The sequence below is a fragment of the Capricornis sumatraensis genome, chromosome 1, assembly GCF_032405125.1.
Source record: "Capricornis sumatraensis isolate serow.1 chromosome 1, serow.2, whole genome shotgun sequence".
Lineage (NCBI taxonomy): Eukaryota > Metazoa > Chordata > Mammalia > Artiodactyla > Bovidae > Capricornis > Capricornis sumatraensis.
This window is the reverse complement of record NC_091069.1, coordinates 113415886-113441945: the sequence shown is the minus strand read 5'-3', so window position 1 is coordinate 113441945 and position 26060 is coordinate 113415886. Positions and strand designations below refer to the sequence as shown.

At 40.6% G+C, this 26060-nt stretch overlaps 1 protein-coding gene across 1 annotated transcript in view; it reads left to right on the top strand.

Annotated features, from left to right (window-relative positions):
- Positions 1-850: 850 nt before the first annotated feature.
- Positions 851-26060, top strand: part of MAP3K7CL (MAP3K7 C-terminal like) — a 44847-nt gene continuing 19637 nt past the window's right edge. The window contains exons 1-3 of the mRNA XM_068981541.1: positions 851-876; positions 2943-3051; positions 17698-17759. Coding sequence (XP_068837642.1) covers positions 2982-3051; positions 17698-17759 — 132 coding nt within the window. The 5' untranslated portion in view covers positions 851-876; positions 2943-2981. The remainder of the gene's footprint in view (positions 877-2942; positions 3052-17697; positions 17760-26060) is intronic.

Here is a 26060-nt window from a genome sequence, read left to right as displayed (position 1 = left end):
GGTTCATCAGTACCACCTTTCTAGATTCCATATATACGTGTTAATATACAATGTTTGTTTTGATGCATCCTCCTAATATTTGTTTATCTTTCATCATTTAAACTCCAACATCCGACTCTTCTGAAGTACTTCTGACCTCCAGGTTGATGGCTGTTAAAAAGTTTGGACAGTTTGAACTCTCCCGGCCTGTTTACCATTGACTCTTGTTGCGCGGTCAGTTGCATCGTAGATGGGATCAAGTCATCAAGCCCAACAGCAGCTCAACCTCAGCCCTCACGTTCTTCCGCGGAATCATCGCTCTATCATCTCCTCCGAGTCCGCCGATGGCCCGTCCAAGTTGGCCGGGTCCCGGGGAGCCGATTGGAGCGGCCGAAACATTTTTGCTGACTGCAGTCATGCTCTCCCGGCCCGTTTGCTGGAATAGACACAGACACCGATTGGGTCACGCTGAAGACATTCCTGTCTTGTGAAGCAAGTCTGTTTGTATTTTAGGTTTGCCAGGACTAATGAATTAAAACATTTGGACGCTCCGCAACTTGCTGTTTATCAATGCCTCTTGACAGGAGGAGGGTTTTTCTTTTGCGCTTGCTTTTTCTAGAAGCATGACAACATCCTGGCTGCGGGAGAGGCAAGGAAAGGAGAGAGGGGTCGTGGAGGGAAGCGGAACAGGGAGAGGCCCCGTGGGACGCCGGGGTCTGGGGGACAGCAGGTAGCAGCGAGCCGCCCTCCCAGCTGTCACTGCTGCTCAGATTGTCACGCTGCTATGTGGCAGGTGCAGCCTGGACTGCCACTAGGTCTCCACTCCACAAAGGCAGCGACCGGCCAAGGCAGTGGCTGGCCCTGGATTACACGAGTCCAGACACTCGACTAAGTGAGGTAAGGCGACAGGTGTGAAAGGCCAACGAAACGCTCAGAGCACCAGCAACTTCACCAAAGCTCTGCTACCGCCCCGAGGAGGAATCAGCCCATTTCCCCCAGGCGGTGTGATGAAAAGGCAAGTGGGTGAAGGGGCTGACACCGTGTGGAACTCCAGATCCACCCAACTTTGCCGCCCGCCATCCTTTGGGAGGCAGACAGATGTTCTCCGTTGTGTGGAGGGGAGGGGCTCTAATTAGCTGTGTTGATCAATTTCATTCTCCCTCACCCCTTGGCTGGAAACCCTGCCAGGGATCTCTCTACAGAACCCCCGGAGGCAAATTTCCACCCCTTGTGGTTTCTGTCTTGGTGCAAGAAAGCACTGGGAGATTTAGCCATAGGAGGAGTGAAGCTTTTCACCCTCAGATGTTCCGATAATATGGTTTGGTGATGGTACAGGGTGTGATGATAAGACTTTTTCTTTTGGCTGCAACTTTAAGGGGATTTTTATTGTTTGTTTTGTTTAATTTGAGACAGTCTGTTCTATTCCCTAGGAACAGGTGGCTAACGAGATGGTTGATTCTAACCAGACGAGACTACACACAAATGTATGTCAGAGCTAAGATAAAGCAAATTTTGAGTCAAGTAACAGTGATTTTATATTACCCTTTTCTTGAGTCGAATGTTTCATGTTAATACTTTTTTCTAACTTAGAATGACATGACTTGGAGTGCTTTATGGTTCATTGCTATTGCAGTGTTAAATGAATGGGCCAAGTATGATTCTAACTGGGTGATAAACAGTTGCTGGTTTTTCTCCAAAGCTATACTAGGTGTTTAATATAATAAGCCTGTTCTCTTTTCATGTACTGGGTAAGATGATTCCATATGTATGTATGTCTAAATATACATACATATATATATATATGCATTTGCTTTCACTCTATAAATAATTATGAAAACAAAATTCAGTTTTCTAGAACACTATTTTTAGATAGAGAAAAGTTATGGGAAAGAATCAGAACCCTTGCTGTGAGAAAATGCCCTGCTACAGCAGTTCCCAGAATCTCACTAAGGATGGGTAAATAGATGGTTTATATTTTGCCATTTTTAGAAACATTTTCCTTAAAATATCATTCAGAGTTTTTGGTTTACTGTCTCCATGAGAAGGAAAATAGAGGGCTTAGGGGGATGCTTGATTAAAAATAGAGACGTTAAATATATGGGTTTAAATGACAAAGATATCGTGTATTTATAATAACATCTTTTCCTAGTTCCATTGAATAAAAACAATCAAATATCTTTGTTAAAATGTACTTGGGCTACATTCTGTTATTTTAACAAAGAATACTTATATATTTTCACCCACCCCAATCCATCTTATCTGTAGTATGTTTTTCCATTCATTTCTATCTTAGTTTATTAATTCAATGACAATTTAGTAGGTGGGGTGGAGTATGCGTAGGATGTTTTAGGATTTTCTTTTGCTTATATTGTATGTTGTCTTTTGCTTTTATCATATCTATTTTAGAAATGTTTGATAGACTTGTAGGTAGTTAATCAGATATTTAAAGCACATACTATTCATAATATAACGGGGGAATGTCTTTAAGTAGTCTTTGGTATTGAAATAATTAAGTAGTCATTGAAATAATTCCATGATATGATACTCATTTGTTACCACTCCCAGATCAATAATTCAGATCCAATTTAGGCTTCTGAGTGTGAAGAGCTGTCTGATGCCTTATTAAGATTCATTATCCCCCTCAATTAAAAATAAAGCACTATGTAAGACCTCAAAGGGCCAGGGCTGGATGGGTCAGTATAGGGGATATTAAAAAAAGTGAGGTGGGTGGAGATTTTGCTCCATCCTGTAAATCTCATTCTAGATGTATTTCTAAAGGAAATTTTTTTTTTTATAAGCCAGAAAAAGAATTTTAAGTGGAGCAGGTGTAGGGAAAGGAAGCTAGGAGCTAGAAACAGCTTTAAAATAAGAAAACATTGCTTACTAATTTTCTTTTCTAATTTCCAAAGGGCTCTTGGGATGATGTTGGATAAAGTGACCATGGCTCTGTCTTGTCCTTGCAGCTGGAAGACCCAGAGGAAGGCCAAGGCTCAGGTGCCCACATGATCAGCACAGCCAGGGTACCTGCAGATAAGCCAGTACGCATTGCCTTCAGCCTCGACAATGCTGCAGGTATGCTCTGCTCTGAGGAAAAGAGCCTCCCTACCCCCACCCCACCTGCTGCCTTCTTACCATCTTCTTTTTCATGAAGGGTATTTAAAAATGCATGCCTGGGGAATTCTCTGGTGGTCCAGTGGTTAGGACTCTGCACTTCCTCTGCAGGGGCCACGGGTTCTATCCTTGGTCAGGGAACTAAGATCTTGCATGCTGCATGACCTAAAAAAGAGAATGCCTGATATGACCCAGTGATGGGGAGTATGATTTTTTTTTTTTTTTTTTAATCACACATTGTTGAAGTGTGGCTTCCAGAAATCCCTCTGGTGATATTTCCATCTCCAAACCTTGGGTGGTTGGAGCACATTTCTTTTTCACTTTCTCCGTTTTCGCTTTCTTTTATTATAAAATTCATGGAGCTATAGCAATTTCAAAGGAGAGCAAATTATGTCATTGTTCAAACTGCATGAGGAAACGTGTACTAAGAGCTGGCACTTGGCTAGGTAAGATAAAAATATCACTGTCCTGGTTCGAGTAGCATTTCCTGAAGCCCAGTTCCAAATGCTGGTTTCTCACTGGTGCTCCCACACTTCCGGCTAAATAAACAGTCTCCAGCAGGAGTGATGAATGGGACAGGTGAGGCAGACCCTCTTGAAACAGTTCGGTCTGAGGTGAGGCTGCCATACTTAGAGCCTTGTGTCACGGCTTCCTTCAGTGACCTCTTAACACGCATATTCAGTTGCACCTCCTTTAACAGGGGACCCCAGGTGGTGTGAGGTCACAGATGTGAGGAAGGGAAGGCTTGGGTTTCTTCCGCTGGCATCAGCTTTTGCTTGCAGTCTAATGTCATCCATTAAAGTCACATAATCATACACGTTAAACCACACCATCATTTAAACCTTAGATCTTCTGAGAGTTGATTCTTTCCTTCCCTCCTTTTCTTCCTTCCTTCCTTCTTATGGTGCTCCTGGAGGAAGGAACACTTTAAAAAGTAATGATTGAAAGAGGACAAAGTAATACAGAGTAAGAATCTGGGCTCTGTGATGGCTGACATTACACAGCCCATTCAGACTTGACTATGTGCGTGCAGTCGCTCAGTCTTCGCGACCCCATGGACTGCAGCCCTCCAGGCTCCTCTGTCCATGGAGTTTTCCAGGCAAGGATACTGGAGTGGGTTGACATTTCCTCCTCCATCAGACTTTACTAGATTGCATGATTATGGTGGTGACAATTACCCTGGGGTTCCTAGACTGTGCAGCCCCCAGGGGCGGATTCGTTCTGCAGGTGAAAGAGGTGAAGCCTTGATTCTTCATCACTTGCTCTTTCTGACACTTTCCCCATGGCTGGTGTTATTCTGTATTCCCACTCAATGTTGCCCTGAAAGACAATGGTGAAGGGAAATCCTCCCAACTGGCGAATCAACCCATCCTAACTTAGAAATGACAGTGACTATCCGTTGCATTTGTCTATTCATTAGACTTTCCTTTATACTATTTCTGATCTTTGGAATAACCATGCTGTGTACCTATTAGTATTCTTAATTTGCAGAGACAAAGATTGAAGTCCAGAGACCACACTGTTAGTAAATAACAGAGTTATGATTTAAACTCACATCCCTGGACTGGACTGTTTAAACCCTCTCCATTATTCCAAGCTGCGTCTCTAAGAAGAAAAAGAAAACTACGTGTGTAGGGAGAAAGAGTCTGTAAGAACTCTCTATACTTTCTACTTAATTTATCTATAAACCTAGAACTGCTCTGAAGAATAAAGTCTCCTGTTAAAACAAAAAGAAAAACCAAACAAAAAAAAAAGAAAAGCTCCTTCTGTTTTTATGCATTTCCTAAATGCAAGATTTTGAGGAATAACAAGTGCTTGACTGGCTGGCTCTCGAGACAGACACATGTAAACCCAAACTCCAGGGAGAAAGCAAATGTACAGTTTTCTTCATTGTGCTTCTGTTCCACATGAGCAAGACAAGTCCTGTTATAATCAACAGAGTTCCAGAGAAAATGTAGTATATAAAGCTTGTTTGTTCTAAATAGTATGATTTTGTCATAATTTGGGATGACACAAATAAATGTTCCCTCATTTTCATTTTAACAAAATTTATGTACAGAAAAGAGCCATGGAGAGAGGAGGCTCTTGCTCTCTGGGTTGCATGAATAGATTCTTCCTTGAAAATACAAGATGTACAACTTGTAATTAATTTACCATCATCTTTTGAGCACTGAGAATTCTTGCATATTTTTCATCAGTCAATTTTGATTGGTTTGTTCCAGTCTCTTTCAAATGTCCCAAGAATGTCCACTTCTGAAATTCATGGGTTTTTTTTGATATGGTAGCTTCCAATAACGGTTGTCATTTATTTCAAGTAATTCCTGCCTTTTACCCCTACAGAAGGATGGTTATGAAGTTTTATGAACAACCTTCAAAAATTAAATTTTAAAAAAGATCAATGCATTCGCATAGATCTAGAAAAGGCACCTAATTAGAGAATCCAAGATAGGAGTTAGAGTTCCCTGTTTCTCGATCTTTCTTAAAATAATCACTGGAGAGCACTCATCAAAAACGTATGTTCCATGGCCCTAGTCCTACCGTAGTAAGTTATGACCGAAGTCCAACAATCTGTATTTCCCAATTCACCTGAAGTTACAAGTGTACAGAAAGATGCTTTGCAGACACTTGGGGACACTCCCTCTGAATTCTTGAGTAAGGAGTGTGTGGAGTGTCACACCACGCAATACTTGCCATCACACGCACTGTGCATGCCTTTTGAATTCCAGTGCATGTTGTCTATAACCACACATGTAGGAGGGAAAACAAAGGAAAACATCTCATTTATAGTAAGTGAGAAAACCAAGTCAGCGTTTACAAAGTGATTCCATATTACTGAATTTATTGTAGGGAATAAGGAGAGTCCACGAGAAAAGGAGCCGTCTTTGTCTATGAATGGTGACTTGTTCATTTCTCAAAAGCCTAATGCAGTGCTTACTCCTCTAGTCATCTCTTTTCTTCATATTTTTCTGAGACAATTTAGTGTGAAAGTTAAGGGCCTAGGGCTTTGGAACTAGTGAGGGGTGGTTTCCAGATTCATTTCCATCACTGTATGGTCTTGCATAAGTCACTCAAATTTTCTGAACTTCAGTTTCCCATATGTGTTTAGTAATAACTCATAGAGTTGTTGGAAGAATGAAATAACACTATATATATAAAGGGGGCTTCCCAGGTGGCTCAGTGGTAAAGAATCCACCTGCAATGTGGGAGATGTGGTTTCAGTCCTGGGTAGGGAAGATCCCCTGGTGAAGGAAATGACAGCCTACTCCTGTATTCTAGCCTGGGAGTCCCCTGGACAGAGGAGCCTGGTGGGCTACAGTCCATGGGGTTGCAAAGAGTCAGACATGATTTAGTGACTAAAACAATAATAGCAATGTAGATAAACCATTTAGCATCATGTTTGATATGAATTAAGGACTAAACTAGCCCCTCTGTTAATGATGACTGATTCTGGAGAATTAAGCTAAGTATAAACCATGAAGCAGCTGTATGTTTCACCTACATCTCACACTTCTACCTCATGTCAAGGTAGGGTTTACAGGATAAATGAGCAGCAACTATTTAGCGACTCCTTATCCACTTGGTGGATTGTGGGTGTCTCTGCTTCTGCTCTTATTAATTAGATGAGCTTTACGTAGTTTCTGTATTTCTAGTACTCTGTCAAAGTCTGGTGGGCTCTGCCACAGAGAAGTACAATGAGATCTCCTATGGGTTTTAAAAGGCAGAGAGATTTTGGGGAAAAATCTGTCACCCAGAGCAGATGGGTACAGCTTCTTGGAAGATGTGATAGTCATCATGGGCTTGAAGGCAGGTAGGGTATAGAAAGAGAGTGTAGGAGAGATACCATTTCTGGAAACCAGGTGTAAAAAAGGACGCTACACATCTTCTGGGGCTTCCCTGGTGGCTCAGCAGTAAAGAATGTGCCTGCAATGCAGACGATGCGATGCGGATTTGATCCCTGAGTTGGGAAGATCCCCTGGAGAAGAAAATGGCAACCCACTCCAGTATTCTTCCCTAGGAAATCCCAGGGGCAGAGGAGTCTAGTAGGCTATAGTCCAGGGGGTCGCAAAGAGTCGGACATGACTTAGTGAGTCAACATCAACAACAACACATCTTTTTAACAATTCTTTTCTCCTTCAGACAGAAATCATTAGCAAAACCAATGTCAGGAAGAGCACAGTTTGTTCAGGAAATGCTTAAACTCTCTTCAACCAGAGTAGAGGTCTGAACTGTGGAAGAGTAACCTGACATTTACTAAGCCCCTCTCTGAGCTGGGCATTTTGCTGGAGTCTTGTGTGGAAAGTTTGTTTGCAGTTCTTCAGTCGCTCGCTTTGTTTTAGATAGCAGTAAACTAGCATTACCAAGTCAATCTTCAGAGTGCAATGAAGGAGTTTGTTTTGATCAGAAGCAGCAGAGTGTCAAGAATTCTTGAGCAAAGGAGTAATATGATGAAAATGGTAAGTGTTCAGTTGAAATAGCCTGGAATGTGAGGATATGAGAGAATGGAAGAGGCTTCTTATCATGGCACACAGATAAAGCGGTGAAAGCCTGGATTACAGAATGGGATGGGATGACTGAATTCAGAGTACATTTTGAAGGAAGGGTTGGAAAGATTTGCCGACAGACTGGCCTGGGAGATGGGGAATTGATCATTGATAGCAAAATGAGACACAAGTCTCCAAAAAGACTATGGACTTCAAGGGGTTAAATAAAGGAAGTCCAATTTTAGGGGGGGGGAAATACCTTTTAAAATACAATCACCATTTCTAGCCTAACATTAGAATACTTTATTAAGTAACATTTAGCTAACCATAACTGCCAGAGGCAGCAATGGTTGTCTTTCTTTTTTTTAAGAATATATTTTATTGGAACGTCCCTGGCAGTACAGTGGTTAAGACTTTGTCTTCCGACGCGGGAGGTGCGTGTTTGATCCCTGGTCAGGGAGCTAAGATCTGACACGGCTTTGGGCCACAAAACCTAAGTCATAAAACAGAAGCAATATTGCAACAAATTCAATAAAGACTTTTAAAATGGTCCACATCAAAAGAAAAAAAGAATCTTTAAAAAATTTAATTTAAATTTATTTATTTGGCTGTACCCTGTGGCTTTGTAGGATCTGGGAATCTCAGTTCCCAGACCAGGGATCAAACCTTGGCCTTATACAGTGAAAACTTGGAGTCTTAACCACTGGACTGCAAGGAAATTCCCAGCAATGCTTGTCTTTAATAAACCAATGATATAACTTGTATTGCCTCCAAACTTCTAATTCCGAGTTGACTTTCTAAATAGGGACTTTCACGGAGTCAGTTTTTCTCAACAGAATATGTGCAGAAGAGAAATATGGATCGAATCTCTTGGGTTATTAGGGAGAATAACCTGGCCCTTCTCCAATTAGAATTTAGAGTCTGATGGACATGCAGGTTTGATGTTAGTTACTTGAGAATTTTCCTTATCTTCAGTGGAGCCAAAATCTGGCACACTTTTGAAGAAAATCTAGGCCTTGGAGTTAAAAAAAAATTTCTTCTTATTATAGTCAGAGATACTTATTATTTAGAGTCAGAAATTTAAGCCCAAGCTCATAGCTTTCAACGTTTATTTATTTATTTATTTTAAATCTGGGTATGATTTCATTAGAAAACATTTAGTTAAAAAAAATCAAGACTCACTCTGTTTATGTAAACTGTTTTGTCCCCACAAACCAGGTGTTTTGTATGGCAGTGGGAATTATGTGGAGTAGCTGAAACAACTATCCTTGAATCCAATTTAACTGCATATTATACGAATGTCTCTTTGGAAGCAAGCTTTACACATGCAAAACTAGCTCTCAGCAAAATTATGATACAGGTGAAGTGTCTCTTGTCATCGTTTTCTTCTTTTGACTTTTTCTACCTTTGGTATCTTTTGGTGTTATTTCTCTTTTCCTCCTCAGGGTCCGAAAGTTTCCATACTCCCTTCTCTTCACATTTCAATCCTTGTTTTCAGGAAAGACTCTGGAAAATCTCATTCATGCTAAGCAATAAGTAAATGTCAAGACTGACTCTTATCTCTCTCGGTGTGTTTGTGCGTATCCATGGGGGAACCAGTAGGAAGCCTAGGGATCAAGTTCCTGCGGGAATTCTACCAGCCAACTTGGTAAGGGTGGCATTTGAGGACATGGGCTGGGTGAGTCTCTTTGCATTTTCCTGAGTCACATTCTGTCCCAATTCTGACCCTACTTTGAGTTCATCTCTGCATGAGCTGACAACAATCAGCTGAAAACCACTCAAGCTCTTAGAAGTGGGGGCGTGATCTCCTATATCTGTGTTCTTTTCAGGAGCAATCCCCAAGCTTTTTGGCACCAGGGACCAGTTTCGTGGAAGACGATATTTCCACAGAAGGCGGGGTAGGTTTTGGGATGATTCAAGCACATCACATTTATTGTGCACTTTATTTCTATTATTGTTATATTAGTTCCACCTCAGGTCATGAGGCTTTGCATCCCAGGTGTTGGTGATCCCTGATCTATAGAGCACAGAGTAGAGAATCCTAGTAGAACTTAATAAATACTATAAAATCTATAATACAATATCGATAACCCCTTTGAGTTCGTGCTTCTGATACCAGGTGAAGATTTTTTGAGATATAGCTGGATTTATTGGTTGGAATCTGTTGCTTAAGGCTGTAAAGAAGAGATCAGAATGGAAATGAATGCTTATGGAGTTCCTGGGTGCTTTTGCTCGTACTATCTCATCAATTTAGTCCAAGGGATGACTCTGCTGAAAAGATGTTATTATACCCATTTTACAGAAGTGGAAATGTTGGCTAAGGAAGGTTAAATAACTTGTGGAGGCACTAGTGGTAAATAATTCACCTGCTAATGCAGCAGACAGAAGAGAAACGTGTTTGATCCCTGGGTCAGGAAGATCCCCTGGAGGAGGACATGGTAACCCACTCCAGTGTTCTTGCCTGGAGAATCCCATGGACAGAGGAGCCTGGTGGGCTACAGTTCATGGGGTCGCAAAGAGTTGGACTGAAGTGACTTAGCACACAGGCACTCTAATCAAGCAGCTGATAAATAATGGGAAAGGATTCAAAGCCAGGCCATTGGGGTAAAATTTTATTTTATTACCCATTTGGAGGTAGGGTCCAGGTAGCACAATGGTAAAGAATTTGCCTGCCACTGCAGGAGACACAAGAGACGAGGGTTCGATCCCTGGGTCGGGAAGATCCCCTGGAGGAGGAAATGGCAAACCCCTCCTGCATACCTGCCTGGAAAATTCCATGGACAGAGGAGCCTGGCAGGCTATAGTCCACAGGGTTGCAAAGAGTCAGACACGACTGAGTGCAAGCAAGGAAAGAAGGAATCCAAGTAATAAAAAAATCAATGTTCCCGTCAGCAAATGGCTTCCCTAGTGGTCCTGGGAAATGATGAAGGAAAGTTAGCTCTGATACATTTTCATAGAGTAGGAAAGAAGAAAGGGAGAGGAAAATTCTACTTAGTGGGGTGTGAGAAATATATTTCCAAAGAGTTCTTGGAACACATTTTTCTGAGTGAGTGACTATGTTTCTAAGCTGAAAGTGAAAGTCATGTCGCTCAGTCGTGTCTGACTCTTTACGACGCCATGGACTGTAGCCTACCAAGCTCCTCTGTCCATGGGATTTTCCAGGCAAGAGAACTGGAATGGGTTGCCATTGCCTTCTCCAGGGGATTTTCCCGATCCAGGAATCGAACCTGGGTCTCCAGCATTGCAGATAGAAGCTTTATTGTCTGAGCCACCAGGGAAGCCCGTTTCTAAGCTAAGTAAGTCCAAAAATTCTTACAAAAGGATAAATCAGTAAGATTCACAAAATGATAGCTACAATAATAGTGCCTAGATGAGTGTTTCATAGAAACATAAAATCTGTGTTTAAACTTAAAAAGGTCTCTCCATGCAGAGAAATATCACTCAGTCTATTTGATATACTGTCTTGTTTGCCTGATAGTTTTAGGTACTGGTTAAAGTAACATGGTAATTTTTACTAATTGACAACCTATTAGGTATCATACCAAAGCTGTACCTTTATCCATATCTGTATTTCTAGTCCTAATTTTATGGACCCTGAATATTCAATGTGTATTAAAACAGTCTCATCTCTAATGTTTAACAAGCAGAAAACAAAGTTTAAAAAAAGGATGAAGTGTTTCAAAATGATATGATGCTCTAATAAGAACCAAGCTATCTATAAATCTTAAAATAGGTTTTTGATGTATTAGTAATGTGAGTTGGCCGCTCTATGTCATTTATTTATTTCTAATAATAATGTGAATCTTTACTTAGATTTCAAACGAAAGTACTCAAGAGACTTTTCATGCATAAGTTAAAAATTTTTAAAAACATTATTGTATATAATGTTTGCTTTAATAGGGAAATAAAGAGAAATCCTTTTAAAATTCAGATTTGAATAAAGAGATTAAACCTTAAAGACCCAAAGTTATGGCCACACCAGGGAAATCTTTAACTTGGCATAGGGTGAGTTAAATTACATAGAGTACTGAATTACTCTAATTCAGTAATTAGAGTCGGTGTTCTTGATCTTACCTGTTCTCTTTGGATTATTCAGATGATGAAGATAATACCCTTAATCCCCACCATTATACATACACTCACACATGCCTGCACGCGTGCACACAGACATGCACACACACACACACACACCCCTTCTCTCGCCATTACAACTTTGACTGAGTTTATGGTGAAAAGATGGAAAGTAAATGCAACTATATTAAGCATTCATTACTACTACTGATTATTTCCTAGGTGCTAGGCTTTAGGCTAAATGATTGACATATGAATTCCTTTACTAATAATACATTTCTGAGACAGAGAAAGACACACCCATTTTGCAGAGGAGAAAACTGAGTCTCCAAGAGACATTGATCTTCTGCTCTCACCGCTTAAATAGTGGCCAACTTGAGATTCAAGTGCAGGTCTGTCTACCCTACCGAGTGGCACTAACCCATGTCCTTAGTGGTTAGGAGTCTTCACAGGCAAACGGTCACCAGGAAAGGTTTCTGATGAACCTCTGCACTGTGGGCACTGCCCAAACCTTGCCTCTCTAGCGTCAGCTTGCCCCTGATGTATCTTGAAAGACGGTCTTCTGGGCACCAGCACCAGGGGTTGTCCTGTAGGTAGGACAACAATTTGTGGAGCCACAGTGCAAAAACTCTGGGGCTCTTTGCTCAAAAATTACTAAGAATTTCAAGACAGTGTACCCAGATCATTAAGCCAAGTGTGGATCGCCTGGGTGAAGGGCAATTGCGATTGTGTGGGTGCATTCCCAGGAAGCCGGCTCTGACTGCCAGACGTGTAGATGCATTGAATGGATTCTATGCCAGCTGTCTCTCAGCTTCTTGGTTGGGGAGTGGAATGAGGCTTGGGAATATTCTCTGAACGTGACTTCTTCCTCTCCTGAGGTCATCTTCTCTGGGTGGAGAGCTACACTTGTTTTACCAAGGATTTAGAGTTTGGAAGGCTAGATAGACTTAGTTGTATGTAGGATTGGGGGCACAGGGGTTGGGGGGTAGGGGGAGATGGTTGACTGCAGAGTCCAGTCAAGATGTTGTCTAGAGCAGTTGTTCTCAAACACTGGCTCATAGACATGCTTTGGTTTTGATGAAGTTTTCCTCTCTGATGTTAAATAAGAACATGGTAGTGTGTGTGTGTGTTATGTGTGTCTATAAAGCTAAATTTATCCAGTGTTATTGTTGTCATGGGGCTTCCATGGTGGCTCAGATGGCAAAGAATCTGCTTACAATGAGGAGGCCTGGGTTCCATCCCTGCGTTGGGAAGGTCCCCAGAGGAGCCTGGTGGCTACAGTCCATGGGGTCGCAGAGTCAGGCACAACTGAGTGACACACACACACACCACACACAAGGGCATGATTCCCAGTGTTTTTGGGGAATGTGTTCCTGGCTCCTGAAGTACAAAAGTATGGGAGACTGTGGAGCAGAAGGTGGAGCAGCGCAGGGCAGCATGAGGAGCCCTGGGTGGGGTGACAGCGCTTATGAGACTCCTTGCCCTTCTTGGGGCCCTTTGTCTTCAGCTCCGCTCTGAGAATCTGGGACCAGATGATTGCCCAGTCCCTTCCAGCTGCAGCATTCTCTGAGCGCTCCGGCCGCATAGCTCTAATTACTAAATATCAGTGAGGATTTGGGTTACAGACCCAATGGGTCTTGCTTATCCCATTCATGGAGAATCACAGAGCAGACAATTTAAGGAAATCTGAAACAGAATAACCACCAAAGCAATCCAACAGCTGCTAAATAGATGCTTAGACAAGCCCATCATAAAATGTACTATGGTATGTCATAATGGTTGGGATACCAATCAGAAAGTTCTATCTTAAGTACCATTGACTTAGTCACAGTGTGGTTGCAAAACAGGCAGTGAACATCTGTTTATTAAAAAAAAAAAATGTCTCTTTCATTCTTTCCTTTATCTTTCATCCTTTTATAAATTCCTGGGGCTACGTTTTGCTTGATCCATCAAGCCCACAGTGCCATTTTGAAAAGGAAGCCTACGAATTATTTTCTTAGTGCATTAAAAATGTGATAAAGTGATGTGCCAGTTGAGCACAGAACCTCAGTCCCTGCCTTGAATATAAGAGGTATTCAATAAATATTTGGTAAATAAATACATTTTAAAAGATGTACTTGCATTCTGATTTTTATCACATTATACACATATCGAGCAGCTATTCTCCTTTTCTTTTTTTTTTTTTAAACAAAAGCCAAATTTGCCAAGGTGGTGTCTTACATAGCTACTGTACACTCTACTTTGTGCTTCTGGAATTGTCAAAACAAACCTAACTGCACTTACGAACTCTGATCTGATATCACTGTCAAAATGTTTTACAATGATTTGGCCAAATGTTTGTGGAACAGCTGTGCTACTAGTCTGCCTGAGTCATTTTTCTTCTTTCATTTTGGCCCGATCCAGTGATTCATTATTCTGCTTTTAGAATATTTGCCTATTTTTAAAACCAGTCAGAGAAGGCAGCCACTGTTTAAAAGTAAACACACCACACATCAACTTGGAGCAGCTTTGTAAGCAGCTTTGCAAGCCCTGAAATTTCTGGCTGGCAGGGATGCCAGCTAAACCAGATGGCATCAGGCAGTGAAATACAGGACTGGCTTTTAAACGCAGCCAATTCCTTACATCTGTCTTTGGTTTTCTTGTTTCCACTGCCATTTCCTGCTTGGATTAATCCAACCTGATCCATTCCTTAACAAAAATCTTGCCTTTATTTTCTGAAATATTTTTTATGTGTTTATTTCTATGTCAATCAATCAGACTTTTTTTTTTTTCAACTCTAGGAATTCAATCTTAAGCCTTTACTTATCTGCAAAATTGTCAACTTGGTGCCATATATATGCTTCTGTTATATATGGTGTGAGTATCAATAATGACAGATTTTTATAATGGGCTTTATTAACTCTGAGTCACACCAGATATTTGCTGTTTACTACGGTAATAAAGATGAATAATTCCCCTCTCCCCTTTTGATAGTTAAGCAGGAAGCAGTGTGATTTCACAGGGAACAAGGTGGATTAAGTCCCAGGAAGCCTTGAGTTCCATTCCTGGCTTGTCTTCTAGAATTCTGGAATGCACTATCTACTCTGGTACGTCACATGAGTGGTTTCTCCTCCTAACAAGTGCCTGCTCGTCCATGACTATTAGGGTTGGGGTGCCAAAGTAGAATAGGTTCCCGTTTACCCATGCCAAACAGTGTTGCTGGCCTTGAGCTCAGTGAGCTGAAATAATCATGATTTGGGTTATTGTTGATGTTTAATCTCTGTGCAGGGCTTCCCTGGTGGCTCAGACAGCAAAGAATCTGCCTGCGGTCAGGAGGCCTGGGTTTGTACCCTGGGTTGGGAAGATCCCCGGGAGAAGGGAATGGCTACCCACTTCAGTATGCTTGCTTGGAGAATTTCATGGACAGAGGAGTCTGGCAGGCTACAGTCCATGGGATCACAAAGAGTTGGACATGACTGAGCGACTAACACTTTCCTCTTTGAGTCATTGAAGTTTTATTGAAGACAATTTAAATGCACCTTAAACCAAAATCTGTTTTACAAACGATAGGTTTTATAATAAAGGCTACCTCCAAAGAGTCAATAGAAACAAGGACTATTTCTTTTAAAAAAAAAACCCTGTTTATTGTCCAATTCTTTGTGAATGATGAGATGGATTGAAAAAGTCACAAAATATTGAGCAGAAGTTGTCACTTCTGAGTAGGAAGAGTCCATTCGAAGGACCAGGGGATTGACTGTCCTCATTTCAAGGTGAGATGGCCCTCCAGCCTGCAGCGAGGGTCTTGGGAAGAAGGTCCCCCATTTCTGCTTGCCCTCTGAAGCTGCATAGTATCAGTGAACATGGGGGCATTGTCTGGTAGGTTCAGACACAGATGAATTCACAGTTGGTACCGTATTGTTATTGTCTGAAGCCACTCTTAAGTGGGGGTATTGTTACGCTTTCGTTGTTGTTTATACTACTCTTGGATAAAATGTACCAGATGCTCTTGAGGCATTTGGCAGGGATGAATCCTGTCCTTGTTTGAATCATCTTTCTGGTGATTATCTTTGGTGCCTTGGAGGAAATGTAATCCCTCAGAAACCCAGAACTCTTCTGGATGAAAGTGAAAGTCACTTAGTTTTGTCTGACTCTTTGCGACGCCATGGACTAGACAGTCCATGGAATTCTCCAGGCCAGAATACTGGAGTGGGTAGCCTTTCCCTTCTCCAGGGGATCTTCCCAACCCAGGGATCAAACCCAGGTCTCCCTCATTGCAGGTGGATTCTTTACCAGCTGAGCTACATGGGAAGCCCACACTCTGTCTACTGCATTTTATTTGTATTGTGCTGTCAAGGAGTGGATAGAGGATGCTGGATTTTGCACTGTGTATGGCCCATATCCCTTCTCGAGTTTCAAATAGAACTTCAATGGTTTTTATAAATGAATTTGGTTATGGTAGTGAGAACATAAAAAAAAACCCAGGATCTTTCTTTCTTATAATTTAAGATAGACTTGGCTTTTCAATTATTCGTTTCGCCTGTATTGCATCTTATTCTCATAGTCATACCTGGGGTAGGTGTTGTCAGTGAGGAGAGGACTGGAAATGAATGGTGAGTGGACCCACAGGGCCAGAGATACAGAGATTCTGCTGACAAGAGGGCTGTCCTTTCAAACCATGGCTAAAGGTCAGAAGTATGTTCTTTTTTTTTAGAAAACCTTTAAAGACAGTCTTTATTAATGCTAAAATTGCTTAGTTAAGTCTCAACTGGAACCACTACACTTCTATCTTTTTTTAAAAAAAGTATCTTTTCTGTTCAGAATTTTCTCATTTTTTGTTCGTTTATATTTTATGTGTTAATTATTTTTACCCACACCTAAAGACTTGTGGGATCTTAGTTCTCAGACCAGGGATTGAACCTGTACCCCCTGTGTTGGAAGCTCGGAGTCTTAACCACTAGACTGCCAGGAAAGTCCCCTATAGTTCTGTTTTCATCTGTACAGAATAATAGAATGAACACCAATAGCTACTCACTACTCTAAATCCCATAACTCTTAAACTTCCTAGCGAGGGACAAAACGCTCTACTTCAAGGTCATATTATTCTTGAAAAGCACTTTCTTCTGGCTCTATGCACAGTTTTTCTTACCATGTGAATCCAACTGGCATGAATTCTTTCAGAAATTCTGCTGTAGAAAACCTTTCCTCCTGCCCAGTGATTGCCTGGTACAATTCCCATAGTCTTTTTGTCTAAGGAGGTTAGCCTTATTGCTACTGCAAGGATAGCAGCAGCAGATTTTTGAAGAGATTTGGGTAAGCTTATCAGGTTTCCTCTGATGCTTCTGTGAACCACCTTTTGATCCAGCAGCACCTGCCTATTTTTAATGTTTTTGGCTGTACCGAGTCTTCCTCGTGGTGCTTGGGCTTTCCCTAGTTGCACTGCGTGAGCTTTCTCGTTGTGTCATGGGCTTAGTTGGCCTCTTTGGCATGTGGGGTCTTAATTCCTTGACCAGGGATTGAACCCACGTCCCCTGCATTGGAAGCTGGATTCTCAGCACGGGGCCACTGGGGAAGTCCCCACCTGCCTATTGCCGCCAGCCAGTGGAGGGTAGCCAGTGGAGAGCTGTGGACACTCCTGCATTAAGGGGAGTGGGTTGTGGTAAGGGCAGAGGGCAAACCCATCAAAGCTGGCCGCCCTTGGAGTCTTTCAGGGCAGAAGTAACACCTCTCTTTTTCACTCACACGTTCTTCTGTTCTCTTGCAGTTGTCCTGGCCACCTCATTATCACCTTATTAAATAAAGCACTTTCCTGCATATCATATTTTTTGGTTTTGGCTAACGTCAGAGTATTGAAAGACAAGCAGTGCTTCATTGGGGAACTATCAGACTGAGCATTTGAGGATTCTGCTTGCAAAATTTTGGGACAGAGAGAGCACAGTGTACCAAAAATGAGCAAAATTGCCTTCTGCATTCTTTCTGTCCCTAACTGATGTTTAAAGGTCCAAAGATGGTAACAGCAGGACAACTCTCCCTAGAGAAAGGGCTCTCATAGTGAAGAATTTTTATTTTCATATTTTAGATGATACACCACCTGAAGATACCATTCCTCTGGTCTTTCCAGAATTAGAGCAGCAACTACAGGTAAGCATTTTTCTATAGAGTCTTTCACTTTTTCTCCTTAGTTTCATAAAATACAGTGAATGGAAAAGTCATCTAATTGGGAAAGACTGATTTGTAGACAGAGTGGAGATTTCACATCATCAAGGTCTGTATTTCTAGGACTCCACAGTCATGAACTCTCAGGTAATGTCCCTGTCTGTTTATCTGGCTATAGCACAAGAATATTAAGAACTCAGGGTATAAAAAAGTTCCTACATTAAAAAAAATTATTTATTTTAACTGAAGGATAATTGCTTTACAACGTTGGTTTCATTTCTGCCATATATCAGCATGAGTTAGCTATAGATGTACATAGGTCCCCTCCCTCGTGAACCTCCCTCCCATCTCCCACCCTCTCCCTCCCCTCTAAGTTGTTATAGAAAGCTCCTCCTTTGAAGGAGTTTTGGAGTGTGGGGATGGTCTGGTCCTTGCTCTCCTTACCTGTGGATGTTTCTGGGCCATTGCAGTTTTGGCCCACGGTGGATTGGTTATTTAGTGATAAACTACAAGGGAGATTTGCCATGTGTGGCAAGATTCAGAATAATTTTCATTTCTCAACTCCACCCTTATCTCCTCCCAAGTTCTCTGAGAATTCTTAATAGAATGTAATTATTTTAAAGTTAAATCTTCTGAATACTTTATGTACTTATGGAAAACCCCAATGAACTTTTTGGCCAATCTGATATTTTCTATGCATAATTTATGGATGACCTATCAAAGATATCCTCTTTTAATACACCAGAATTATTTGGAAGGAGCTAATTTATGATATATTAATTTTCTTCAGATGATATATGATGATTTCAGAAAGATGACTTTAGGAAGAGATTCTGCTGGAAATACTGGATACTGGCCTTGGGTCGGATGTTCTCTTGAGTACTTCACTTTGCAGTCACATTTAGACCAGTCTAGTAGGGTCCTGGAATCCCATTACAGATATTTGTTTAGTCACTACTTTTTTTTCACTAAATACCAATTCTGAAAATCTTTGACAGGGGCAGGGGGGTCTACCACCTCCAGTTAGTTCCCAGCTGATGTTTCTCCTTGACTTATACTTGGCAGTTTTCCCATTTGTGGATGTGCCTGGTATCCTAATGTCATTTGAATTTGGGACCCCTGGACCAGAACAGCCCTTGACAGAGGTGGAAAGAACCAAGAATGAGCCCTGTGCATCCCGAGATAGGGTCCTTTTTTTGTTATCTGGAAGCACCTAGGTTGGGTCTGAAGAGTGGTGCTCCACTGCTGGGGTAGTCCCCTGAAAATGTACCCATCATGGGTATATGTTGACTAGAGGTGGTGCTGACCCAACACGGGCCAACATCAGGTGTGATCAGACCTCCTGGAGGAGCCCTTACCTCATCTCTGCACAGTCCTGGGCATCGTCCCAGCCCTCCAATAGAAAGCTTGCCAACCGAGCCATATCAATAATGTAGAGATTACTGAAGGTGGTCCAGGAGGTAGGAGGTTATGACCACACAGCTGTCAAAAGACAGCTCCATTCTCCTCTAATATGTTTTCTGCAGCTATTACCTACAGTACCTCCTTCCTCTCCCGTCCCCATGTAGGATCTTCCACCCAGCGCTCCTGATTCCTGAGATATAACCCCACCCCCCAACCTCTCGTCTCATGATGGAGGGCAACTCAGCCGTTCCTCTGCTTTCCAGTCTGGCATGTTCACATGACATACAGCCCCCCTTGCTTAGGTTCTGTCCTTCCAGAGGCCTGGGTATGTGCTACTCGTGGTGTAGTTGGGATTGCAAAACAATAACTCTATTTTTTTCCCCAGTCACAGCTTTTCTCCTTTATTTTACTGTTATGTCAAAGCTATTTTATTATCATAGGAGTCAGCTGAAATTAAGGAGTTAACATATTTTGAAAATAAAAGAGTGAATGTGTGTTCAGATTCTTATTCCCCCATCAATAGTGTGGATCGTGAATTCTACTTTTTTGTATTGACAGTTTTTTTTCCTTTGGGAACATTAATGGTCTTCTCTGACTGGTGGATCATTCTTCACAGGATTCATAGCACCCCTGGAAGTTATCCAAATAATTCTTCTGTTAAAGTATTGCAAGATCCATTTGAATTTTATAGCTTTAATCCCATTTGACATATATTAGAAATTAAGTCTATTTAATTATTTAATCCAGTGAGACTATTTCATCTTCATTGAGCTTTAATGAATTAGTCAGTTGAGAGGCTGTCTTCTGCTTCAGGGGTTATGATACCCCCAACTTTCCCACCCCTCAACTTTCCCACCCTAAAATATGGCATTGCTTTTTCTTTTTTTTTTAAAAAGAGTTTTTGATGTGGAACATTTTAAAAGTCTTTACTGGATTTATTACAATATTACTTCTGTTTTATATTTTGTTTCTTTGGCCATGAGGCACGCAAGATCTTAACTCCCTGACCAGGGGTCAAACCCACACACCCTGCATTGGAAGGCAAAGTCTTAATTCACTACTGCACCATCAGGGAAGTCCCTATAGTATTGTTTCACCACATCATGACTAGAGAGAATACTCCCAGCAGTACAACTAGAAGCACTTAAGTGAGGGCTTGTTTTTTGGGTGAAGGATCTGATTGAGTTTGTTATAAACATTTACCATTAGTCAAGCCATTTGGTTAGGGTTGCCTCTGTCTAAGACTGTTGTCTGTTACTTTTATTGTATACTCTAGGGTATGAGGGACTAAAATATAAGAAGGTAAGGATTGAAAGGGGAAAGTTAACACAAAGCTATATCTAAAAGCAGATTCTTATTTCTATGCTTAGCATGAGCATATAAATTTAAGCCACTCTGCAGCAGAAAGTCTCTATATTGAAAGCAATAAAAATGCTTTATGTATGAAAGGAACCATCGATTCCGTGGAGCAGGCTGTCTTTACAGTCAGTTCCTTGTGCTTTCATCACATAATAATGGCTCTTGAAATTTTACCGACCATCATAATCCTCCACAGAAGAATAAAAGTTAGGTTACAGAGGTGTATGAGTGCTTTGTGGTTGTAACTGTTTGCTTGAGGATGAACTGATTCTTACTTGTCTCTGAAAAAGTGTAAGTGAAAGTTTCTGACTCTTTGTGATACTATGGACTGTAAACTGCTGGGCTCCTCCCTCCATGGAATTCTCCAGGCAAGAATACTGGAGTGAGTAGCCATTCCCTTCTTCAGGAAATCTCCCCAACCCAGAGATCTAACCCAGGCCTTCTGTACTGCAGGCAGATTCTTTACTATCTGAGCCACCAGGGAAGCCCTAGAGCCTTATAAATATGAAAAATAATTGATGCTAGGTGATGATTGCTAGCCCTGCTCTCTGCATTTAAATCCCACTCATGCACATTGAGTGTCACTTGGACAAGGGGTGTTTCGCCACAAATGATCTCATTTGATCCTTGCAACACTTGTGTAAACTAGTATGGCTCCGCTTTAAGGATGAAACACGTGAGTCAAATTTTGGCCTACATAAATTTGCTATTTCTGACTAGGTCTCTGATTCTGAATCTAGGTAACATTTTTTTCTTTTCAACTGTAGCAGAACCTATGGGCTGCTTAAATTACATTGATAGGTGGAGAATGTTTGATTTGTGAGGTTGCTATACTGTGGCTGTAGAACAGACTTGTAAAATCTGTTCTGACTTTCGGATGTCCATTACACACACTTTCATAGTTTATAAAATGCAGCTATAAAGTATTTGGTAGTTACGCTACCACCAATTTGACCCCCAAGATTTTTCAGTTGCTTTGCCAAGAATCTGGACATGTTTGAGCATGTAATTCATGGTGCTTCTATTTTCACAGAAGCCAAAAAAAGCCCTGGGCAAGAATAGCAGTGACAAACATTTCTCTTGATGTCTCTATTAATGCAAAACGTTGGGCAAGAGACCTTGGGGGTAAGGTAGGTGTTAAAATGAGCAACTCTATATAGGCCTCAGCCCAGTGGCAGATGGTAGGTTGATTCTATTTTGTGTGGATTCCTTTCCTGGAACTTGGTTTCTAAATTCTCCATGTCCATTAGGGGCAGTGTTTGGGCAGAGCTAGTTTAGACCATACTGTCAAAAGAAAGGAGGTTCAACTCTATGTCCACTTGTAAGAATGAATGAAAACCATGACTTTTCTTTAGGCCTCTGTTTCCTTTTATTTGAAGAAGAGGCTGTGACTGACCTCCCTCTCTTTTCTGAAGGATGGCACAATCCTTTAACAGTCCCAGGGTCTGGTCAGAACCAAATTAATCTTATTAGTAAAATTTAACCACGTTGTTATGTTTTGGAGATTGTAGTTTGACCTATGGAAGATCCAAAGCTAAGCTCTGTGGTCTTTATTACCTTGGGAAGATTATGCTTTTATAATCAGGTGGAGGATATGCCAACAACTAGATTGTAATAAACTTGTTAAGGGGAGTGACAACAACCGGGGTATGCACAGTGGCATCAGGCTGAGCTGAATTTGGACCATAGCTCCCCGTCTACCAGTTTTGTAATTTGGAACATGTTATTTCCTTTCTGTAAACCTCACTGTTTTTTTTTTTTTTTCAGTTTTTTTCTCTATTTTTTTTTGGCCATGCCATGGGGCATGTGAGATCTTAGTTCCCTATCCAGGGATTGAACCCACATCCCCTGCATTGGAAACCCCGAGATGTTAAACACTCTACTGCCAGGGAAGTCCCAAACCTCACTTTTTTACCTGGAACGTAGAGAAAATATCTCATATCATTGTGCAAATTAAATGAGATGCTGAATAGGTATAGCACAGTGCTTGGCAAAATAATTGCTCAATTAATGTTAATTTCCTGCTTTAGTGAAATTGTTTATTGAATGAACTATTGAAGTACTAGTATCTTCATATGTGTAAAATGAAATGAGAGAAGCATCTCTTTGGATTTTTGAGTTAGGAATAGAGATGGCCTCTTCTTTAAGATATTTGGAAAACAATGACTTTTTTTTTTTTTTTTTTCAAACCAAATTGAGCAATAGCTTCAATCCCTTCTAAAGTCCTCCATCTAATCTGAGAAGACAGTAACAGGTGTCTCTGCGGTACACATTGAACTTGCTTTTTTCTCAGACAGAGTTTGTTAAGTCCAGAAACTGATGTCACCTCCACAAATAGCCAATTTCTTAGCTTTGGTGGTGTACTATACTGTCTTGTTATCCTAGCAGTCTCTCCTGAAACTTCTTTTAGGTCTTGCATCAGTATATCATTTGCTGTCTGGGAAACAAAGATGGTATAAAATGGATGGTGAACATTCCAGGATTCTACTACACTGCTCTTGAACATCCAGCTAAAGCACTAAAAAAAGTTCTGCCATTTTCTCTCTCACATATGTATTAAAAAGTATATTACAGCTATTTTTCTTGGGGGGCTGCTGTGACTACACAGAAACATATATAGATAACTTGGAGCTTTACAATGATACCTTTATTATTATTATTTTCTGAGCAGCCCAGTTTTTAGGCTATGCATTCTCAGAAACATTTGGGACACTCGACTTATCTTTCCCTTTAATACTGCTTATGTTGATAGAATTGACCTAAATATCCTTCATTCCAATATTATATAATATAATGTTATATTATATGTATATAAAATTTTATTTATGTGTAATGTAAAATTATATATGTATAACAATATATAAAATTTTATGTGTTTAATATTATATTATACATATTTAACATATAATGATATAATGTATTATATAAGATATGCTATAATTATTACTTAGTGATGACTTTGACCATGATGTAGATACTATGGAAATGTCAATTCTTAAAATATTTAAAAAAATATTTACAATTCTGAGATAAAAGGGTTTTCAAATATGGCAGTTAGTCCTGACTGTGGTTTTCCACTTAGTTATGACAAATTACACTTCTTCATTTGGGGGCATTGAAATGAAACAAAATTTAAACCAGACACCCCCTTTGCTACCCCCAAAATAAAGATAACATGGAGAATCAAGGAATAAATAAGAAGTCTGCTCAGCAACTGTAGAATATTTATTTCTCTAAATATATCTTCTGTGTGGGAAGCTGGGAGAGGAAAATTAAATTCTTACGTTTTTTAAGTGGATGGGGCCAGTAGTATTTGAAGAAGCCAAGTAGAAAACGGAAATGCTTAAGCTGGCTTTGCCCCTTGCGGAGAGATGCTTGGCTTGGTCCGTTCCCACGGGGCTCTTTCCAGAGGACAGAGTCCATTTTGGGAGGAGCTAGCTATAAAACGATGGATAGGATGGTGTGGCTCAAGCCAGCATTCTTGGAACAGGAGCCTGTGGTTTCTCTCTTACTTCATCTTGTTAAATTGGTCCTGATGATTGGGGTGGATACCAGAGATCGTAGTGGTTCACTCACGCTGGTGTGTAATTTAAAGCCCTTGCAAACTCTATCCTGAGGCAGCGGCAGGATGAGGGAAGGGATTGGGGTGAGGAGGAACTGCCTTCTCTGGGGCTCTGACTTCATCCAAACCCCAATCTGTGTCTTGGGAACGTGCGTTTCAACGCTGGCTTGAGACACTGTCGAGGGAAGGTCTTAATTTAACCTTCTTAGAACTGGCTGTGTTGTGAGTAGACCAGAAACCACATATTGCGTGTATCGGAAAAGTTGTTTCTGCAGTTTTGCAGAGTTTGCACTCTAGTGCCCGAAGAATACTTCTATATTTTCATTTTCTTTTCTTTTTTCAGTTTTTTCTTTTTTGCAAATGATTGTAACTTGGGATTTTTTTTAAATTAAATCTTTTATTTTATATTGGGGTATAACTGGTTGACAGTGTTGTGATAGTTTCAGGTGAACAATGAAGGGACTCAGCCGTACATATACATGTATCCATTCTCCCCCAAACTCCCCTCTCATCCAGGGCGGCACATAACATTGAGCTGAGTTCCCTGTGTTATACAATAAGTCCTTGTTGGTTATCCATTTTGAATATAGCAGTGTGTATGTGACCTTCCCAAAGTCCCTCACTCAAATAGGGTATCTTTGGCTTCCTTTTCTTTGAAATTCAATATTTCATTCTTTAAATAAGAATGGGCAATACATGCATCCAAACCAAGGGAGAATTTAGGGTAACTGTGGAGAAAGTAACAAGGAAAATTTCTCTTCATGAAGTGAAAAGAAATTCACTGTCAACATGGAGTTTATTTATGGGAAAAATCTCTTGACAGAGAATAGTCAAAATCAAGCAAACAGAATTGAAATAAACAATAAAAGTGTTATAGATAAATGAGAATTTACTGTATAGCACAGAGATACGTATTCAATATATTGTAATAACCTATAATGGAAAAGAATCTGAAAAAGAATATATATATGTATATGTACACTTATATAACCAAATCACTTTGCTGTATATATATATATCATCTGAAACTAAAAAAATATTATAAATCAACTATACTTAAATTTTTTTAAAATGTGTTAATTATTATTCCAAGAAATTAATAGCTGTTTTTCATCTGGTTACTACAGGCATTCTTTTACATTATTTTTTAGGTTTTTTTTTTTAATGTGAGCACATGCTAAATAGTATCTTAAATCAGCGTGTGACTGATTGATTCATGAGCGCCAGTGTTTTAAATGTCATCTGATGTAAGCCTACTAGTAGCTCCATTTTAAAATTGGAAACCTGATTCCTGTGCTTGAATTTTAGGAACCTATTTCCTCAGGCGAACACTTTATTCAGTGAACTCTGTTGGTTAAATATTGTCTCCTATTTTGAGGGCTTATAAGAAGGGAAGAGAGACTCACTTTTGGTGAAGGCCGTATGGTATGACGCACACACACACACACACACACACACACATTATACCATGAAACAGTGAGAGTGGGCTATGTCATGCTGGGCTACACATCTCATTACTCTGTAGTTCTGTCTTTATATCAGGTAAACTCCTGTTGGGATGAGAACAATATGTGCTTAGAAAACTCTTGGATTAGTTTCCTGAAATGGGGTAAATGACCATTGATGTTAAATGCCATTCCAGAGACAGTGGGTCCTGCTGACCAGAGGGCACTTTGGTTTGTCCAGCAACATTTGGGTTAGTGGTACACAGTTTCAAGTTATAAAGGGGTGGGAAATTTTAATTCCCTGGGGAGAAATTTGGGAAGGAGAGAAAGATAGGGTGTGAACAAAGCGAGTCTCAGATGGGGAATCCTGCAAGCGATGCTTGGAAGATGGGTTGGGGGCAGCAGAAGGATCTAATGATACTTTTTGTTTTCCATTAACTTTTTAAAAAATTGTGGTAAAAGCACATAAATATTATCATCTTAATCAGTTTTAAGGGTACAGTTCAGTAGTGTTAA